We start from the raw sequence: 16,949 nt of genomic DNA on the forward strand, positions 1-16,949 counted from the left end.
CTGATACTCCACTTCCCAGGTGCTGGGATTAAAGGCATATGCTACCATGTCCTACCTCCACTTTTAAAGAAAATCTTATTAAAAAAAATAAGGGGGCTGGAGAGATGTCTCAGCAGTTATGAGCCCTGGCTGCTCTTGTAGAGGACCTGGGTTCAAATCCCAGCACCCACATGGTAGCAAACAGCCACCCATAACTCCAGCTCCAGGGCAACCAATGCCCTCTTCTGTCCTCCGAGTGGACTGCACCACATGGATACATTTACATCCAGTTATACACATAAAATAAAAATAAACAAACTGGGCTGGGCGTGGTGGGGCACACCTTTAATCCCAGCACTTGGGAGGCAGAGGCAGGCGGCTCTCTGTGAGTTCAGAGGCCAGCCTGGTCTACATAGTGAGTTCCAGGTCAGCTGGGGCTACAGGGAGACCCTGTCTCAAAAAGACCAGAAATAATAATAATAAAAAACTTAACCCCCCCCCCTCCAGGGCTAATGTCATTTTTTTTTTTATGTAGACCAGGCTGGCCTTGAACTCACAGATCTACCTGCCTCTGCCTCCCAAGTGCTGGGATTAAAGTCGTGCCCCACCACGCTTAGCATAATGTCATTATTATTTTTTAAAATTTTATGTGTAGTGTATTGCCTGCATGTATGTGAGTGCTTTCCTGTCGTCCGGTGCTGCAGAGGTCAGAAGAGGGCTTCAGTTTCTCCTGGAACTGGAGTTAAGGACGGTTCGTAGCTGCCATGTGGGTGCTGGCAGCTCGCCTGGAACTTACTATGTAGACCAGGACCAGGCTGGCCTTGAACTCACAGAAATCCACCTGCCTCCTGAGTGCTGGGATTAAAGGCGTGCGCCACTATGCCTGGCCTTTAAATTTCTTTCTTTCACAGTCAGTGCTTTTAACCGCTGAGCTGAGCCATCTGTCCAGCCCCAATGTCATTTTTTATTTTATTTTTTTAAAGGCTCCAGATTTTCTTTATTGAAATCTCTTTATCGTTTGGTTTTCAAGATTTTTACTTTTGAAATGGAAAACATTCCTTTTGGGGAACCTGGCTTACATGTGAGTAGCTAGAAGGCAAGAATTAGGCAAATCAGGGTGAAGCTAGGTGTGGGGAGTTTCTTCCCCAGGGGAGTTGGTTGTGAACTACTCCTCTTCCCGAGCAGAGCTATTTATGGAGAGTTAGTCCATCAATAATAGCCAGGTGATTTTGTAAACTGCTGAAATTATACTGTTTGGTATTCTTTTAAAATTATTTCCCAGTCATCAACTCTCTGTGTACTAGGTTACCTGTCTCCCCTTATTCCAGTTCCTCCTTGTTTCCCACCCCTCTATTTCTAGCTTGGTCATCAGAATCTTAAAAAGAACATGACCCCCTCTCCCATAGCAAATCACTTTATTAAGGGATTTTACTACACTCTTCTAGCTAAACAGAATATTTGGAAGGAAAGCCCTTTTTGGTTACTGACTCTTAAGTGTCATTAAAGATTAATTTGGGGGCCTGGAGAGATGGCTCAGCAGTTATCAATTTTTTTTCTTGTGCAAAGCCAGGAGTTTGAAAATGTTGGTTGCTTTAAGTTTTCATTTGTTAGAGTTAGAAATCAGTTATAGAAAAAGAATTATAATGGAAACCACTATTAAGTGAATGTTTTCTTTATTCCAGGAATTTACTGCCTTCATTTTCATAACAATCTTATTTTTTTTTTGGTCTTTTTGAGACAGGGTCTCCCTGTAGCCCCAGCTGTCCTGGAACTCACTGTATGGACCAGGCTGACCTTAAACTCACAGAGATCTGCCTGCCTCTGCCTCCCAAGTGCTGGGATTAAAGGCGTGGGCCACCACGCCCAGCCATAACAATCTTTTAAGTTAAAAATTAATAGGTGATACATTTGCATGTTATAAAAATGCAAAAGATTTACGTTGAAAAATGCCCAACCAGCGGGTTCTCTTCCCCAATATAATTTGATGTTAATTCTGTAATTTTATGTCTTTCCAGAAATACTCTATGTATATATAAGCAGTTATATAGTCTTACTTTTTCCTTTCTTTACACACAAATGGTAGCATCTAAATTTAATATTTTTGTACCTTGCTTTTTCTTATTGTATGACAAGGTCAGTATTTATAGCTTTTTTTTTTTTTGGTCGGTTTTTTTTTGGCGGCGTGGGGGGGGCGGTCTTTTTGAGACAGTGTCATCCCTGTAGCCCCAACTGACCTGGAACTATGTAGACCAGGCTGGCCTCGAACTCAGAGATCCGCCAGCCTCTGCCTCCCGAGTGCTGGAATTAAAGGCGTGCACCACCACACCCGGCCTAAAGCTCTTTAAAATAGTTGCATGCTTTAGTTGTCAATTTGACACACCTGGGTAGAGGGCGCCTCAGTTGCCTTCATTGGACTGGCCTGTGGCCATGTATGTGGGGTATTTTTTTTCTTTTATTGTTGAGTGACCTATGGGGGGCCTAACTCAGTGTGGGTGGTGCCACCCCTGGGCAGGTGGTCCTGTATTGTATAAGAAAGGAGGCTGAGCATGGGCCAGGGGAGCAAGCCAGTGGGCAGTGTTTCTCAGTGGCCTTTGCTTCAGCTCCTGCCTTCAGGTTCCTGCCCTGAGTTTCTACCTTGGGCTCCTTCAGTGATGAACATCAGGAAACGTAAGATAAAATAAACCTTTTCCTCCCCAAGTTGGTATTGGTCAGAGTGTTTTGTCACAGCAGTGGAGAAACAAACTAGAACAGTACCTTTATGGATACACACCACTAGAATTGTTTTTAATACCGTTTGAACGCTACAGTCAGTAATCTCATACATTACCTGATTTTGCATGGATTTAGCATGTATGTATGATTAATTACAGTGGAATTGCTGGCCAAAAGACACAAACACTTGTATCTTTTTTTTTTTTTTCAGTTCCTATCATACACAATTATTTGTCAAACTTAAAAATTTTTTAAGTTATGTATATAGAGTGTGTTTCTCTGACAGGTATGCACACATGCATGTGAATGCCCTCAGAGGGCATCGGATCCCCTAAAGCTAGAGTTTAGGGGTTGTAAGTTGCCCGCCCTGGGTGTTGGGAACTTAGCTCAGGTCCTCTGCAAGAGCTACAGTTAACCATCTTGCCAGCCAGCCTCTTTTTTAAAAAATAGTCCTGCTATGTAATGTAGCCCTGGATGACCTGGAACTCATTATGTAGACCAGTGTGGCCTCAATTCAGACCCACCTGCCTCAGCCTCCTGAGTGGTGGGATTAAAAGTGTGCAGTGGGGCTGGAGAAGTGGCTCAGCAGATAAGAGCACTGGTGGTCTCCACACCAGGAGAGGTTAGGGAGATCTGAAATCTGAGTCTCAGCAAATTGCTAGGGTGAGAGAAAACGCTTCAGGCAGGCAACGCGTGGGAAGTCGCAAGTTTTCCCGCCACTGTAGGGGGCGTGATCCGTGACGTCAGAGCTCCGCCTACGAAAGAGGCGGTATGTAGGCTCGGCCTTGGTACGGTGGCGACGCGCGTGAGACCGGAAGGAATTTATAGATTTCGCCTCCACCCTTCCGCTGCGCGGCGCGCGGCTTGATGACGACACCGGGCCCGCCCCCTGCCCTGCCCTTGCTCGGGAGTTCCTGAGTCGTGCTGCGTGGTCGGCGGTAGTGACGCGCATTGCCTGAGGGATGGCGGATACCGGCTTGCGCCGCGTGGTTCCTAGCGACCTTTATCCCCTCGTGCTCGGCTTTCTGCGTGATAACCAACTCTCTGAGGTGGCCAATAAGTTCGCCAAGGCGACAGGCGCTGTGAGTCCTGGGTTTGGTCTGCGGGCCGGGATGGGACGACCCTCCAAGGATCTAGGCCCTGACTTGCTTAGTTTTCTGGGTTGGCAGGGTGTCGGGGTCCTCCAGTCCAGTCTGCGAGGCCTTGGTGCTGACCTGCCGAGAGCCTGCGGCCTCGGCGTCTCCTCTCCCCCAGATCTGGTTAGGGAGCTCTGAGTCTTACTGCTTTTTCTGGTGAGTTTTGCAGCGGCAGCAGGCGTGGGACCCGCGTGGCCCAAGTCACGTGGCTGACAGTGCGGTGTGGAGCAAACGCTGGGTCCCACTGAGAGCTTCGGTTTCGCTTGGTTCTTCTGGTGGGCTTTTTATTGGTCTAGGCAAAGCATGATTCGACCTTATCCTTGATCGTATTTACTCAGGGTCGCCTTACTCAGAAATGAAGGCTAGGATTTTTGTTACCTGAGAGCAATGAAAATACAGGCTTCTGTTTTCAGTAGACTGAAGGAATATGCTTCCCGCCCTACCAAGTTGGTGTAGCACTGAGCTTTGGCTAGTGAAATCAAACAAACATAGGTTTGGGACCGGGCTGTTGCTGCTCTTTACATGTTTGACCCCCGCAGCCTTCGTTTATTTGCTTGCTAGTTTGAGACAGGGTCTTAGGATAGCCCAGGCTGACTTCCAACAACTGTGTAGCCGAGGATGGCCTTGAGCTCCTGATCCTCTGGTCTTAGTCTACTAGTGCTGGGATTTCAGGCATGCACTAGCACGCTTGAACTTAGCAATTTTCTTAGCCTCTTTGTTTCTTTTTTACAAGAGTGTCATTATCTAATTGATAGAATATTTTGAAAGATTTGTTAAAGAGGAAATACACATAGTAGCAATACCAGTGCCCTGCACAGAAGCATGGGATAAATGGCAGCTGTTACCATAGTTTTGTCAATTAAAGATGCTTCTAACTCTAAGAGCAAGATGGCAAGGAAGAATGTGAAAAGCTTGGAATCGTATCTCAAGGGAAGCAGTAATTTGCCTAGGGGCACCTTGAGAGGGGGTACCTGGCAGTCTTATTCAAGAATGATAGCATAACTAAAGTTAGGTTACTTCTGGTTTTTGTTTTAAATTTTAATTTGTTTTTCTTTTATGTGTTTTGCCTGCATGTATGTAAGTGTACCCATGTCGTGCATTGCCCACAGAGAACAGAGGAGGGCATTGGATCCCCTGGAACTGGAGTTAAGGACAGTTGTTAGCGGCCATGTGGGTGCTGGGATCCAAATATGAGTCTTCTGCAGGGGCAGCCAGTGCTTTTAACTGCTGAGCCATCTCTCCAGCCCCTTGATTTTTTTTTTTTTTTTAAATATTTTCTTAGCTAGGCATAGTGGTGCACTCCTTTAATACCAGCACTCAGAAGACAGAGGCAGGTGGATCTCTGTGAGTTCCAGGACACCTGGGGCTACAGGGAGACCCTGTTTCAAAAATACCAAAAAAAAAAAAAAAAAAAAATGCTAAAAAAGTATTTTTGTAGGGGCTGGAGAGATGGCTCAGCGGTTAAGAGCACTGACTGCTCCTGCAGAGGACCTGGGTTCGATTCCCAGCACCCACATGGCGGCTACAAACCATCCTTAACTCCAGTTCCAGGGGAAATTGAAGCCCTCTTCTGACCTCCGTGGCATTCACGACATGGGTGCACTCACATGCAAGCAATACACTCATACACATAAAATTTAAAAAAAAAATTTTTTTTTATGTGTAAAGAGTGTATTGCCCGCATGCACGTGCACCTGTGTTGTGCAGTGCCCAAGGAAGTAAGAAGAGGGCTGGTAAACCACCATGTGGGTGCTGGGACTCGAACCCGGGTTCTTTGTAACTGGAAATGAAACCCAGGGCCTTGTGCATGTTGAACAAGCTCTCTACCATAGAGCTGCATCTCAGAAACAAACCTCCTTTGTCTGTATGTGGTGTGTGTTTGTTTTTTGAGACAGGGCAGGGTCTCCCTGTTGCCCCAGCTGGCTTAGAACTCACTATTGTAGTCCAGGCTGGCTTTAAATTTTCTCCCCAGTCCTGCTGTCAGCGGGGATTAGAAGTATGAGCTACCCCTCCAGGTTTTATAGGTGCTCTCTTAGTGGAACTGTTCTGAGTTGGTAATTAGGCATTTCAGGGTTAGGATTTTTTTTTTTTTGGTCTTTTTGAGACAGGATCTCCTGTAGCCCCAGCTGTCCTGGAACTCAATTTGTAGACCAGAACTCAAAGAGATCTGCCTGCCTCTGCCTCCTAAGTTCTGGGATTAAAGGTGTGCGCCACCGCACTGGGCCCTGTTTTTTTTTTTTTAATTTATTATTATTTTATGTGTATGCATGTATTGCCTGCATGTAGGTAAGTGCAATGCCTGCAGAGATCAGAAGAGGCTATCGGATTCCCTGGGACTGGAGTTACGGACAGTTGTTAGCTGCCATGGGGGTGCTGGGATTCAGACCTGGGTCTTCTGCAAGAACAGCCAGTGTTCTTAAACACTGAGTCATCTTTCTAGCCCCAGGATTGTTTTTTATATAACAAAAGCTAATATTTGTAAAGGGCCGACTAAGGGCCAGGTGCTATTTTGCAGACCTTCAGCCCTTTCTATTTGTTCTTTATCTTAACAAACGAGATGTGCAGCATTATGGCCAAATTATGAAAAATCAGATTATGGGACTAGATAGATGGCTCAGTGGTTAAGAGCACTGACTACTCTTACAGAGGACACAGGTTGGGTTCCTAGCACCCACATGGTAGCGAACAACTGTCTGTAACTCCTTTAATTCCTGGGGATCAGATGCCCAATTCCTGTGGTCTGTGAGTATTGCACTATATCGGAGCATGTATATCCACTCCAGCAAGACACTCATACACACAAAATAAAAAATAAAAAAAATTTATTTTTTTTATTTTTTATTTTTTGTCTTTATTGAAGCAGGGTCTCCTTGTAGCCCCAGCTGTCCATGGCAGAAAGAACACTGACTTCTGCACTAAAAAAAAAAAAACTTTAATTTTATATGTATGAGTATATTGCCTGTGTGTATGCAAGTGCACTCCTGTCATGCAATGCCTGTGGAGGTCAGAAGATGGTGTTGGAATTATAGGTGGTTGTTAGCTACCATGTGGGTACTGGGATCTGAACCCTTCTGTAAGAATAGCCAGTGCTCTTAACTGCTGAGCCATCTCTCTAGCCCCTAATTTATTTATTTTTATTTTATGTGTATGACTGTTATGCCTGCATGTAAGTGCACCTGTGTCATGCAGACCTCTTAGGCCCTCCGTATGTTTTTGACATTTTCAGACAACCCAGCCTGACTTCGAGTTCATAAGTACAAGAATTATAGGTTTGCTCTGCCATGCCTGGCTGGGAATTATGTGTATGTGGATGTGTGCATGTGAGGGCAGGTGCCCAAGGCGGGCCTGATGAGGGTGCTGGGAGCCTAACTCATCCTATGTAAGAGCAATGCTGGATCTTAACCACTGAGCCATCTCTCAGCCCCTGAACTATTTTTTTAGATTTTATTTTATGTGTATGAGTGTATTTCCTGCATGTATGTGAGTCACCCATGTTGTGCAGTGCCGCAGAGGTCAGAAGAGGGTTTCGGATTCCCCTGAACTGGAGTTAAGGATGGTTTGTAGCCGCCATCTGGGTGCTGGGAATCAAACCCCGGTCCTCTGCAAGAGCATTCGGTGCTCTTAACCGCTGAGCCATCTCTCCAGCCCCAAATTTTATTATTTTTATTTTATGTGTATGAGTGTATTGCCTGAATGTAGGTAGGTACACCTATGTCATACAGTGCCTGCTGAGTACAGAAGATGGCATCAGATCCCCTGGTAGTGGAGTTATGGATGGTTGCTAGCTGTCATGTGGGTACTGGGAATCGAACCCGGGTCCTCTGCAAGAGCTAGTCCATATTTGCTGCCAAAAACAGCAATACTAGAATATTTTTCTCTTAACTTCTGTAAGGAGAAAAAAGTATAACATCTGCTTCAAATTTAGTAGGTAAATAACAGAACATATTTAACAAAAGAGTAAGAGAATCTGCCCTCTCCTAGAGAAACAGGATAACACTCCTTAACCTAGCCTGTTTTCTCCCACAGACTCAGCAGGATGCCAATGCCTCCTCCCTCTTGGACATCTATAGTTTCTGGCTCAAGTAAGCCTTCCTTGTTCCATTTGGGCTGTTTTCTCCCCCTAGGTGGGCTGGGGCTGTATTCCTTGGTTTGAGAAGGTCCTGACCCCACCCCAGAAGTCAGCCTAATCTACATCAGCAGGTCTGCAAAAGCCCCAAAACGGAAATTACAGACCAATGGACCAGTGGCTAAGAAGGCTAAGAAGGAGACTTCATCCAGTGACAGCAGTGAGGACAGCAGTGAAGAAGAGGAGGAGAAAACTCCAGGGCCTCCAGCAAAGAAGGCTGGTAAGGCAGGGGAAGGGTTGAACATGGTGGCTCCAGGAAGAGAATATACCACCTGCCTGGACAACAGTGGCCATTTCTCAACCAGTACCTATGCTTTTGTTTAGCTGTACCTGCTAAGCGAGCCAGTTTGCCTCAGCATCCTGGAAAGGCCAAAGCTTCAGAGAGCAGCAGTAGTGAAGAATCCAGTGATGAGGAGGAAGAAGAGGATAACAAAAAGAAAAAGCCTGTCCAGGTTTGCAGCTTTGGGAGGAGAAGAAGGGGTTTCTAATGGGTTTGGAAATGAAGAAGCCTGAAATCGACATCTAATAACGTAGCTTAGTAAAGGAGTGATAAAAAATAAAGGCTGTTCAATATGGGGTAAAATCTGGGAATTTTTGAGCAAGGTTATAGAAGTTGAGGTCTAGAACGATGGGCTCCAAATGTAGAAAGAATTCAGCTTGGGGATTCTGAGTTCTTTTGGGATACTATTTAGGGCTTTGAGAATACATATGTTTTTTTTGGGAGCTGTTGACAAGTTTATAGCAGGAATAGGGCCAGTTTTATCAAGTGGCTGAACTTTTTGTTACTGTTTTGCACTTGCTACATTATGTTCTCCCTGGGTTTTCCTTGCCCTTAGTACTCTCATAGGCCCTTAAAAAAATGAAAGTCTTAGGTTCCTTTTAGGTATCCAGGAGTTCTTGCTGATTCCCCTCTTGTGTATTTAACAGAAGGGAGTTAAGCCCCAAGTTAAGGCAGCCAAAGCTCCTCCTAAGAAGGCCAAGAGCTCCGAGTCTGGCTCTGACTCAAGCTCAGAGGATGAAGCACCGCAGAACCAGAAGCCAAAGACAACACCTGTGGCAGCAAAAGCTCAACCTAAAGCCCTAACCAAAGCAGGTATTTCTGTCCCTAAGACAATAGGGTGGGACCAAAGTTTCTTGGAACTGATTGATACTTAAAATGCTCATTTGGGACCAATGTGAAACGGTACTAGTTAGTGAGCTAGAAGTAAGTAATCATCACTCTCCTTTTTTAAAAAAGAAAACTAGCAGCTGGGGGCGGTGGCACATGCCTTTAATCCCAGGACTTGGGAGGCAGAGGGAGGTGGATCTCTGTGAGTTCAAGGCCAGCCTGGTCTACATAGTGAGTTCCTGGACTGCTGGGGCTACAGGGAGACCCTGCCTCAAAAAGACCAAAAAAAAAAAAAAAAAGAAAAGAAAACTAGCTAGGTCTGGTAGTAAAGGTATATAATATCGATTTCACAAAAGGATATGGCAAGAGGATCACAAGTATAAGACTAACTTGGAAAACTTAGCAGGACCCTGTTGCAAAGTTTTTTAAAAAAGAAAAGGCTCGAGGTACAGCTCTGTGAGAGAGTGCATGTTTAACGTGTGATTAGGGTTCAATTCCCAATACTACACACACAGCCAGTTATGGTGGGTGCATACCTATAAGCCCTGCAGAGGTGAATGATACTGCTCTAAGTTCAAGGCCACTCAGGAAGAAAAAAAAAGAGCAAAAATGTAGTAAGTGATAAGACTTCATAGTTAGAGGCTAATGAATAAGAGAAGCAATTATTTTAGCAATGAAAATATCTTTTCTGTCTACATCCTGTGTGGTTCACACTATCCTTAAACTCAAGATTCTACCCTTGATCTTTGTCAAAGGCCTGAGAAGTAATTAAACTCTTTATTTGGAAACAGGGTCTCACTATGTAGACTAGGCTGACCTTGACCTCTGCTTGCCTCTGCCACCCAAGTGCTGGGATTAAAGGCATGCATCAGTATATCCATCTATATATAATATTTTAAATTTTTAGGTATGTCTTGCTGGGTAGTCAGGCTGGAATTTGTGATCCTTCTGCCTCATCTGCTCAAGTACTAGAATTAGTAGACATGCCTTAGCCAGGCATGTGGTGCTTACTTAATTGTAGCACTTGGGAGGTGGAGACAGAAAGACCAGACATTCGAGGCTAGTGTGGGCTAAGACCTGCCTTAAAAAAACAACCAAAGCCCATGTTCTTGTATATGCTAAGCACTGTTCTATGAACAACACTCCCAGCTGGTACATGCTTTGTCTGTGCTTGCTTTTCATTACCAATTTTACTCCTGCGCTTTTTTTTTTTTTTAATATTTTATTTTACTATTTTAATTAAAAAATATTATGCCTGCACGTAAGTTAAGTACACTCGTGTCGTGCAATGCCCACGGAGGACAGAAAAGGCTGTCGGATCCACTGGAACTGAAGTACCGAACCCGGGTCCTCTGCAAGAGCGGTCAGTGCTCTTAAGCACTGAGCCATCTCTCCAGCCCCTGTCTTTGGTCTTTTTTGAAACAGGGTCTCCCTTTAGCCCCAGCTGGCCTGGAACTTACTATGTAGACCAGCCTGGCCTCTCACAGAGATCTGCCTACCTCTGCCTCCCAAATGCTTGGATTAAAGGTGTGCGCCACCATGCCTGCCTACTCCTGCACTTTCATTCCACTCAATAAATGAGATGTTTTTTTCCTTCCCTAACGTTCCTTATGACAAAGGAAAGACTTCAGAAGGCATATTTAAATGATTTGTAGTATGTGGTCTTTTTTAGATAGTTGCATTTCTGATATTAAACTGAAAAGTCTTCCTTTCTCTTGATAACTATCCCATAGCATTTTCCTTTATGGAGACTATTAAAATTGGAGTCTCCTGACTTGTCTTAATAATGCTTTGTTTCTCTTTTCTTCTTAGGTACACCAGCTAGAGCACAACCTAAAGTAGCCAATGGTAAAGCAGCCAGCAGCGGTAGCAGCAGCAGCAGCAGCAGCAGCAGCAGTGATGACTCAGAGGAGGAGGAGAAGGCAACAGCCCCTCCGAAGAACGTCAGAGTCATAACTCTATCATTGGGGAGGGTTCTCCATTTCTGGTAGGATTGTTTGGAATGGCATTTTTTTCTAACAATTTTCTCTCTGATGCAGACTGTACCTAAAAAGCAAGTTGTGGCCAAGGTACCAGTGAAAGCAACTGTCACTCCTGCCCAGAAGAGTTCTAGCAGTGAAGATTCTTCCAGTGAGGAGGAGGAAGAACAGACAAAACCCATGAAGAAAAAGCCAGGTGACTGGATGTGGGGAATCAATCTGTATGACCTGTCTGTAGAGCTAGCTGTTAGCAAGGCCTCCAAGACATGACAGCTAGCTTCTTCAAGGGATCCAAAAAAGCAAGGGAGACACCACAAGGCCTCATAAGTGACACACTGTTACCTCCATGATGTGTTAGAAGAAATCAATTTCTAATCTCAGCCCACGCTCAGGGAAAGAGAATAAGCCCCATTTCTAGAGATAGTATCAAGAATTTAAGTACTTGTATTTGTTTGTGATGCTGGGGATAAAATCCAGGGCTTTGTGCATGCTAGTATTGCACTTCTAAGCTATATCCTCAACCCTATGTACATTTTTACTTTTGCTTGTTTGAGGTGGTCTTCCTTTGTAGCCCAAGCTGGCCTTTTGCTTTAGCCTCCTGAGTGCCAGTATTACAGGCGTGAACCACCATGGCCTAGAATTTACATATTTCAAACTGCTCTACCTTTTTTTTGAGACAGGGTCTCCCTGTAGTCACAGCTTCCTGGAACTTGCTATGTGGACCAGGCTGGCCTTGAACTCAAACCCACCTACCTCTGCCTCCCAGGTGCTGTGCTAGCATTAAAGGTGTGGGTCACCACATCCAGCTCAAACTACTGTTACCTTTTTAAATTTTTTTCTTTATTTTTTGTGTATGAGTGTATTGCCTGCATGTATGTGCTTCTGTGTTGTGCAGTTCTTGTGGAAGTCAGAAGAGGACATAAGATCCCTTGGAACTAGAGTTAAGGATGGTTGTTAGCCACCATGTAGATGCTGGGAACTGAACCCGGGTTACTGAGCCATCTCTCCAGCTCCTACTATACCTTTTAAACAGGTCCCTACAGTTCAGTCCCACCACCTTCTGCTCCTCCACCAAAGAAGTCCTTGGGAACCCAGCCTCCCAAGAAAGCTGCAGAGCAGAAACAGCCCGTGGAAAGCAACGAAGACAGCAGTGATGAGTCTGGTGAGTCACAGGGATATAGTGCAATTCTAGAAGTGGCTCTGGGGGAGGGTGAGAATAAGGAGAGAGAATTATACGTCCCTCTGTTGCTTTTGAAGTGAGAAAAGGCCAAGATATTGTATGCATCTATACATTTTTTGTCTTGCTTTCCTGGTTGGGTTTGAACTCTATACTCAGCCTAATGTCACAAGTTCTCCTCAGATTCAAGTTCTGAAGAAGAGAAGCCCCCAGCTAAGGCAGTTGTCTCCAAAACACCCACCAAACCAGCCCTAGCAAAGAAGACAGCAGAGAGCTCTTCAGACAGTTCAGGTAATTCTGCAGAGGCCCTTGGTACTGTTACTTGGAGCAGCTGCTACAGGGCTCACCTGAATTCGATTTGTGGAGCTATTCATTCTTTCCCCTCTTCTAGACTCTGACAGCTCTAAGGATGAAAGTCCTGCCAAGCCAGTTAGTACCACCAAGAACTCCCTAAGTAAGCCAGCTGCCATGCCCAAGCCATCTGCAGCTAAGGCCTCTGCAGCTCCTAAGCAACCTGTAAGTAGTGGCCAGAAACCGCTGACCAGAAAGGCTGACAGTAGCTCTAGCGAGGAGGAAAGCAGCTCCAGTGAGGAGGAGACTGCAAAGAAACCTCTGAGCACCCCTAAGCAGACCAAGGTGACTCCCAAAGCAGTGCCATCTGTGCCTGCCAAACAGGCTTCTCAGGGTGGTGAGGACAGCAGCTCCGATTCAGAGAGTTCCAGCAGTGAGGAGGAGGAGGAGGAGGAGGAAGAGAGGAAGACACCTAAACCCCCAGTTAAGAAGGCAGCAGGAGGTGGAACTCCTTCCAAGTCAGGCGCTGCCAAGAAAAAAGCAGCTGAGAGCAGCAGCAGCTCCTCCTCAGATGACTCCAGTGAAGAGGAGAAAGAGAAGCCCAAGGGCAAGGCCACTCCCAAACCACAAGCCCTCAAGGCCAATGGCACCCCTGCTGCTCAGAATGGAAAAGCTGGTGAGCAGAGTGAGGAGGAGGAGGAGGAAAAGGAGAAGAAAAAGGCAACTGTGTCAGTTTCCAAGCCAGGTCTGTATCTGGGGAGCATGACCCCTGGGTGTCTTCTCCAGGTCTGCATGGGATATACTCTTGGAGTGAGGGAGGCAGGAAGCATCTACTGCCCAAGTGCTGGGATTGCAGGTGTGTACTGCTGTGCTTGGCCTCTGAGTCTGGCCTTTTGTTTTATAGGTTCAGGAAAGAAACGGAAGCAGAATGAGGCAGCAAAGGAGGCAGAGACTCCTCAAGCTAAGAAACTTAAACTTCAGACTCCCAACACATTTCCAAAAAGGAAAAAAGTATGTTGTTCCACTTTATTGTCAGAAGCAGCTCTTTAAAACTTGAAAGAAAACCCAAATCCTCTTGACAGCTCAGCCTGGCCTGGCACCATGTATTTGTTCAGGAGAGCTGTTACATGACCATTTCATTTTTTAACTTCGTACTTCATTCCTTTCTAGGGAGGAAAAAGGGCTTCTTCCCCATTCCGAAGGGTCAGGGAGGAGGAAATAGAGGTTGATTCACGAGTGGCAGACAACTCCTTTGACGCCAAGGTGAGATTTTTGCCACTCATGAGGTGGAACCTCTTGTGTCCAGACTGCCTTGAAGGGGGGAGTAAAGAGAGAGAGATGACAGGGCGTTGGGATTGTTTTCTGTGTATTAACTACCTCTCTCTGTTTATCAGCGAGGTGCATCTGGAGACTGGGGTGAACGAGCCAATCAGGTTCTGAAGTTCACCAAAGGCAAGTCCTTCCGGCATGAGAAAACCAAGAAGAAGCGAGGCAGCTACCGGGGAGGCTCCATCTCTGTCCAGGTCAATTCTGTCAAATTTGACAGTGAGTGACCTGGAATCGACTTTGGCAAAGTAAGGGTGACAGGAGGTCACTCAGCTCTAATGAACTCAGAAACTCAGCTTTGGTAGGAAAGGGTCTTGGTAAGGACAGTTTAGATTAGGTCCCAAGACTCTCTAAACTATGATCTCTGGTCCTTTTTGTGTTCCTGCCTGTGAGCAGATTTGTTTTTGAGTGTTGTGTATCAGAGACAAAGTAAGAGGAATGTTGTTTTTTATGAAACTCCATTTTAGTTGTCATTCCCTTCTTCCTGTTCTGTGGAAGTCCTCATACTGAGAAATTTGTATATTTTATATTAAATCATTTCATACTAGTTTTTGTTGTGATTTTCAGAGATGAGTTCCACGGCTACAAAGTCTTAGCTGTTGCCTAAGACATAGTGAACTATCAAAGGTAGAATTTTTCTGTTTGGAGGATTCTACTCACATGAGTGCACACATCCATATTTTATCCCTCCTTCCCTCAAAGCTCTGGTAGGGGACAGTTAAAGAATGGTTGACAACATCTGTTAAGCACGCCCTATATATAGTTCATCTCACTGGGTCTGAGACTGAGCTTTCAGAAGCCAATGTGGATTTTCTAACTTTGGGGGATAAATACTGTTCTTGGAACATAACATCCCATAAAATTAACAAGCATAATTCTAGTGTGGTGTGAATGCCATGTATTGGTCTGATTGTTTTGTTTTCTGTAATTTTTATTACTACTGCATGTTTGCAGTACGTTTTTAGTTTCAGAACAAGTTTTTCTGCCATTAAAAGGCATTTTTCAACAGTTTGACTCTTAACTATTTTACTAAGTTCAAGACTGTATTTCCTTATTTTTAACATGGTCATGAGCAATTCTTGACATGAATTTTATGTGAAAAATATATCATACTGGGTATTTCTTTCTCCATAGCAGTGGTGAAACAGAATTGGTTTAATTTCTGCATGATTGGGAATCACTGGTCAAGGAAGTGGAAATAGCTAATTAAAACCCTCAGTCCTCAGAAGCAGGTTACATTGGGTGAATTTATATTTATATTTTATTTACCTGTGGTAATGGAGAGAACCTTTCTCATAAAGGAGACTATCTGATACGGCTTGAGTAGAGTGGAGCTGGGAGAGCATCTTAACAGGATCATGTTGTAAGGTTGTTACATGGTAATTGTGTCTTGTTGAAATTGGTACACCGGAGTAATTGGCCCGTGTCCCCTTTAGTAACTTAACAGTAAATTTAATGATAAAACCAGTGAGCAGGCCTGGCAGGCAGAGCTCAGAGAGTACTTGCCTAGCATTCAGGATACCCTGAGTTTGATCCCCAGCAGTGTAAAACAAAAAACTAAAACCAATCAGTGAGCAGAGAGACTTGATTCCTAGGCCAAGGGAACATATTATAAGGACATAGGTTGTGACCATTGGCAGTGCTCAGCCACAGTGAGGAGGAGGAAGAGTTTCCACAATCACCAAATACTCTGTTAAAACCTGGTTCTCTGTGATGACTGCCTTGAGGAAGGAAATGTGCTGGTGTCTCCATGGTCCAAGTTTTGCATCTTACTACAAAACAATAAACTGGCTTGTTTCTAATGTGTTGGGAGTTTTATTGTTGTTGAGTATAAATCCCTCTTTTCAGAAAAATTTGCCAGGTAGTGGGCCAGGGTCTAGATGTGCCTGAGTTGACAATAGAGGCTTCTTGGACAGCAGTTTGTCAGCTCTTTAACCACAGCTCCTCTCAGTACCTTTTCCAGCCACCCCTCCCTTTTAAAAATAAAGATGGTATCTTAACTATGTAGCACTGACTGGCCTCAAACTTGGAGAAATCTAGTCTAAAGCGATGACTCCCCAGTTAAAAGGACCCAGGCTTAGTTCCAGGAGCCTCATGATAACTTAACAACTGTTTGTAACTCCAGTTCCAGGGCATATGTGTGGTGTGCTTGCATACATGAAAACACTAGACTGCTGAGTGCTAGGATTTCTTTTACAGGCTTTATTCCATAGTTAAATTAGGAGTTCTCAGGCCCGACGTGGTTTGCAAAATGTCAGCCTTTTATTTATTTTTGAGACAGGGTTTCCTTATAGCCCCAGCTAACCTGGAACTCACAGAGATCCAGAGATCTGTCTGCCTTTGCCTCCCAAGTGCTGGGACTAAAGGTGTGTGCTACCACACCTGGCTTTTTTTTTTTTTCTTTCAGGCCTAGAATCCATTATGTGTATCACACTGGTTTGAATTCACAGACCTCCGCTTATCTCAGCCTCCCAAGTGCTGAGATTAAAGGCATGTACCACCATGTCTGGCTAGCCTATGGTTTTCATCTTATTTAGGGACAAAGAATAGTTTTTATATTAGAAAACTATTTTGGTTTGGTTTTAAACACTAGCTGAATTGAATCATCTGGGAAACTTGGAAAACACTGATAATTTGGGGTAAGGATATATATAGCTCAATTGGGTAGTGCTTTCTTGGAATGCTTAAAGTCTTGGGTTTGATCATTCCAACACCATGTAAATCAGGCATGCATACCTGTAATCCAACTTGGAAGGTGGAGGCAGGAGGATCAGGAGGAGTTCAGGACATTATTTGGTTACATAGTTCAAGGCCAACCTGGATTGTATTAGACCTTGTTTCAAAAGATGGGAAAATAGGCCGGGCGTGGTGGTGCACGCCTTTAATCCCAACAGAGGCAAGAGTTCAAGTCCAGCCTGGTCTACATAGTGAGTTCCAGGATAGCTGGGGCTACAGGGAGACCCTGTCTCAAAAAGACCAAAGGAAAAAAAAAAAGACATCCATGTGTGAATTGAATAATACAGAAGTGAAAGTTAAATTTTCCTTTTCCATTCCTTAGAACCTGTTCTTGTTCTTTGTCTCTTGCTAATCGCTCAGTTTATCTGCCACTTGCTAT

General features: G+C 44.6%; 1 protein-coding gene across 2 annotated transcripts; it reads left to right on the plus strand.

Annotated features, from left to right (window-relative positions):
* Nucleotides 1–3,576: 3,576 nt before the first annotated feature.
* On the plus strand, nt 3,577–15,636 carry Nolc1 (nucleolar and coiled-body phosphoprotein 1). 2 transcript variants are annotated; one of them, XM_008845629.3, is made up of 13 exons: nt 3,577–3,773; nt 7,854–7,909; nt 8,025–8,173; nt 8,278–8,405; nt 8,881–9,046; nt 10,874–11,004; nt 11,101–11,236; nt 12,074–12,202; nt 12,401–12,508; nt 12,609–13,253; nt 13,413–13,519; nt 13,679–13,771; nt 13,903–15,636. In XM_008845629.3, the coding sequence occupies exons 1-13, from the start codon at nt 3,654–3,656 to the stop codon at nt 14,059–14,061; spliced, it is 2,127 nt and encodes a 708-aa protein (XP_008843851.1). In that variant the 5' UTR covers nt 3,577–3,653; the 3' UTR covers nt 14,062–15,636. The 2 variants fall into 2 exon arrangements, with proteins under 2 accessions (XP_008843851.1, XP_008843852.1); XM_008845630.3 differs by having other exon boundaries at nt 8,028–8,173.
* The last annotated feature ends 1,313 nt before the right edge of the window (nt 15,637–16,949 follow it).

Source organism: Nannospalax galili, unplaced genomic scaffold (assembly GCF_000622305.1).
Source record: "Nannospalax galili isolate Female #2095 unplaced genomic scaffold, S.galili_v1.0 scaffold161, whole genome shotgun sequence".
Taxonomy (NCBI): domain Eukaryota; kingdom Metazoa; phylum Chordata; class Mammalia; order Rodentia; family Spalacidae; genus Nannospalax; species Nannospalax galili.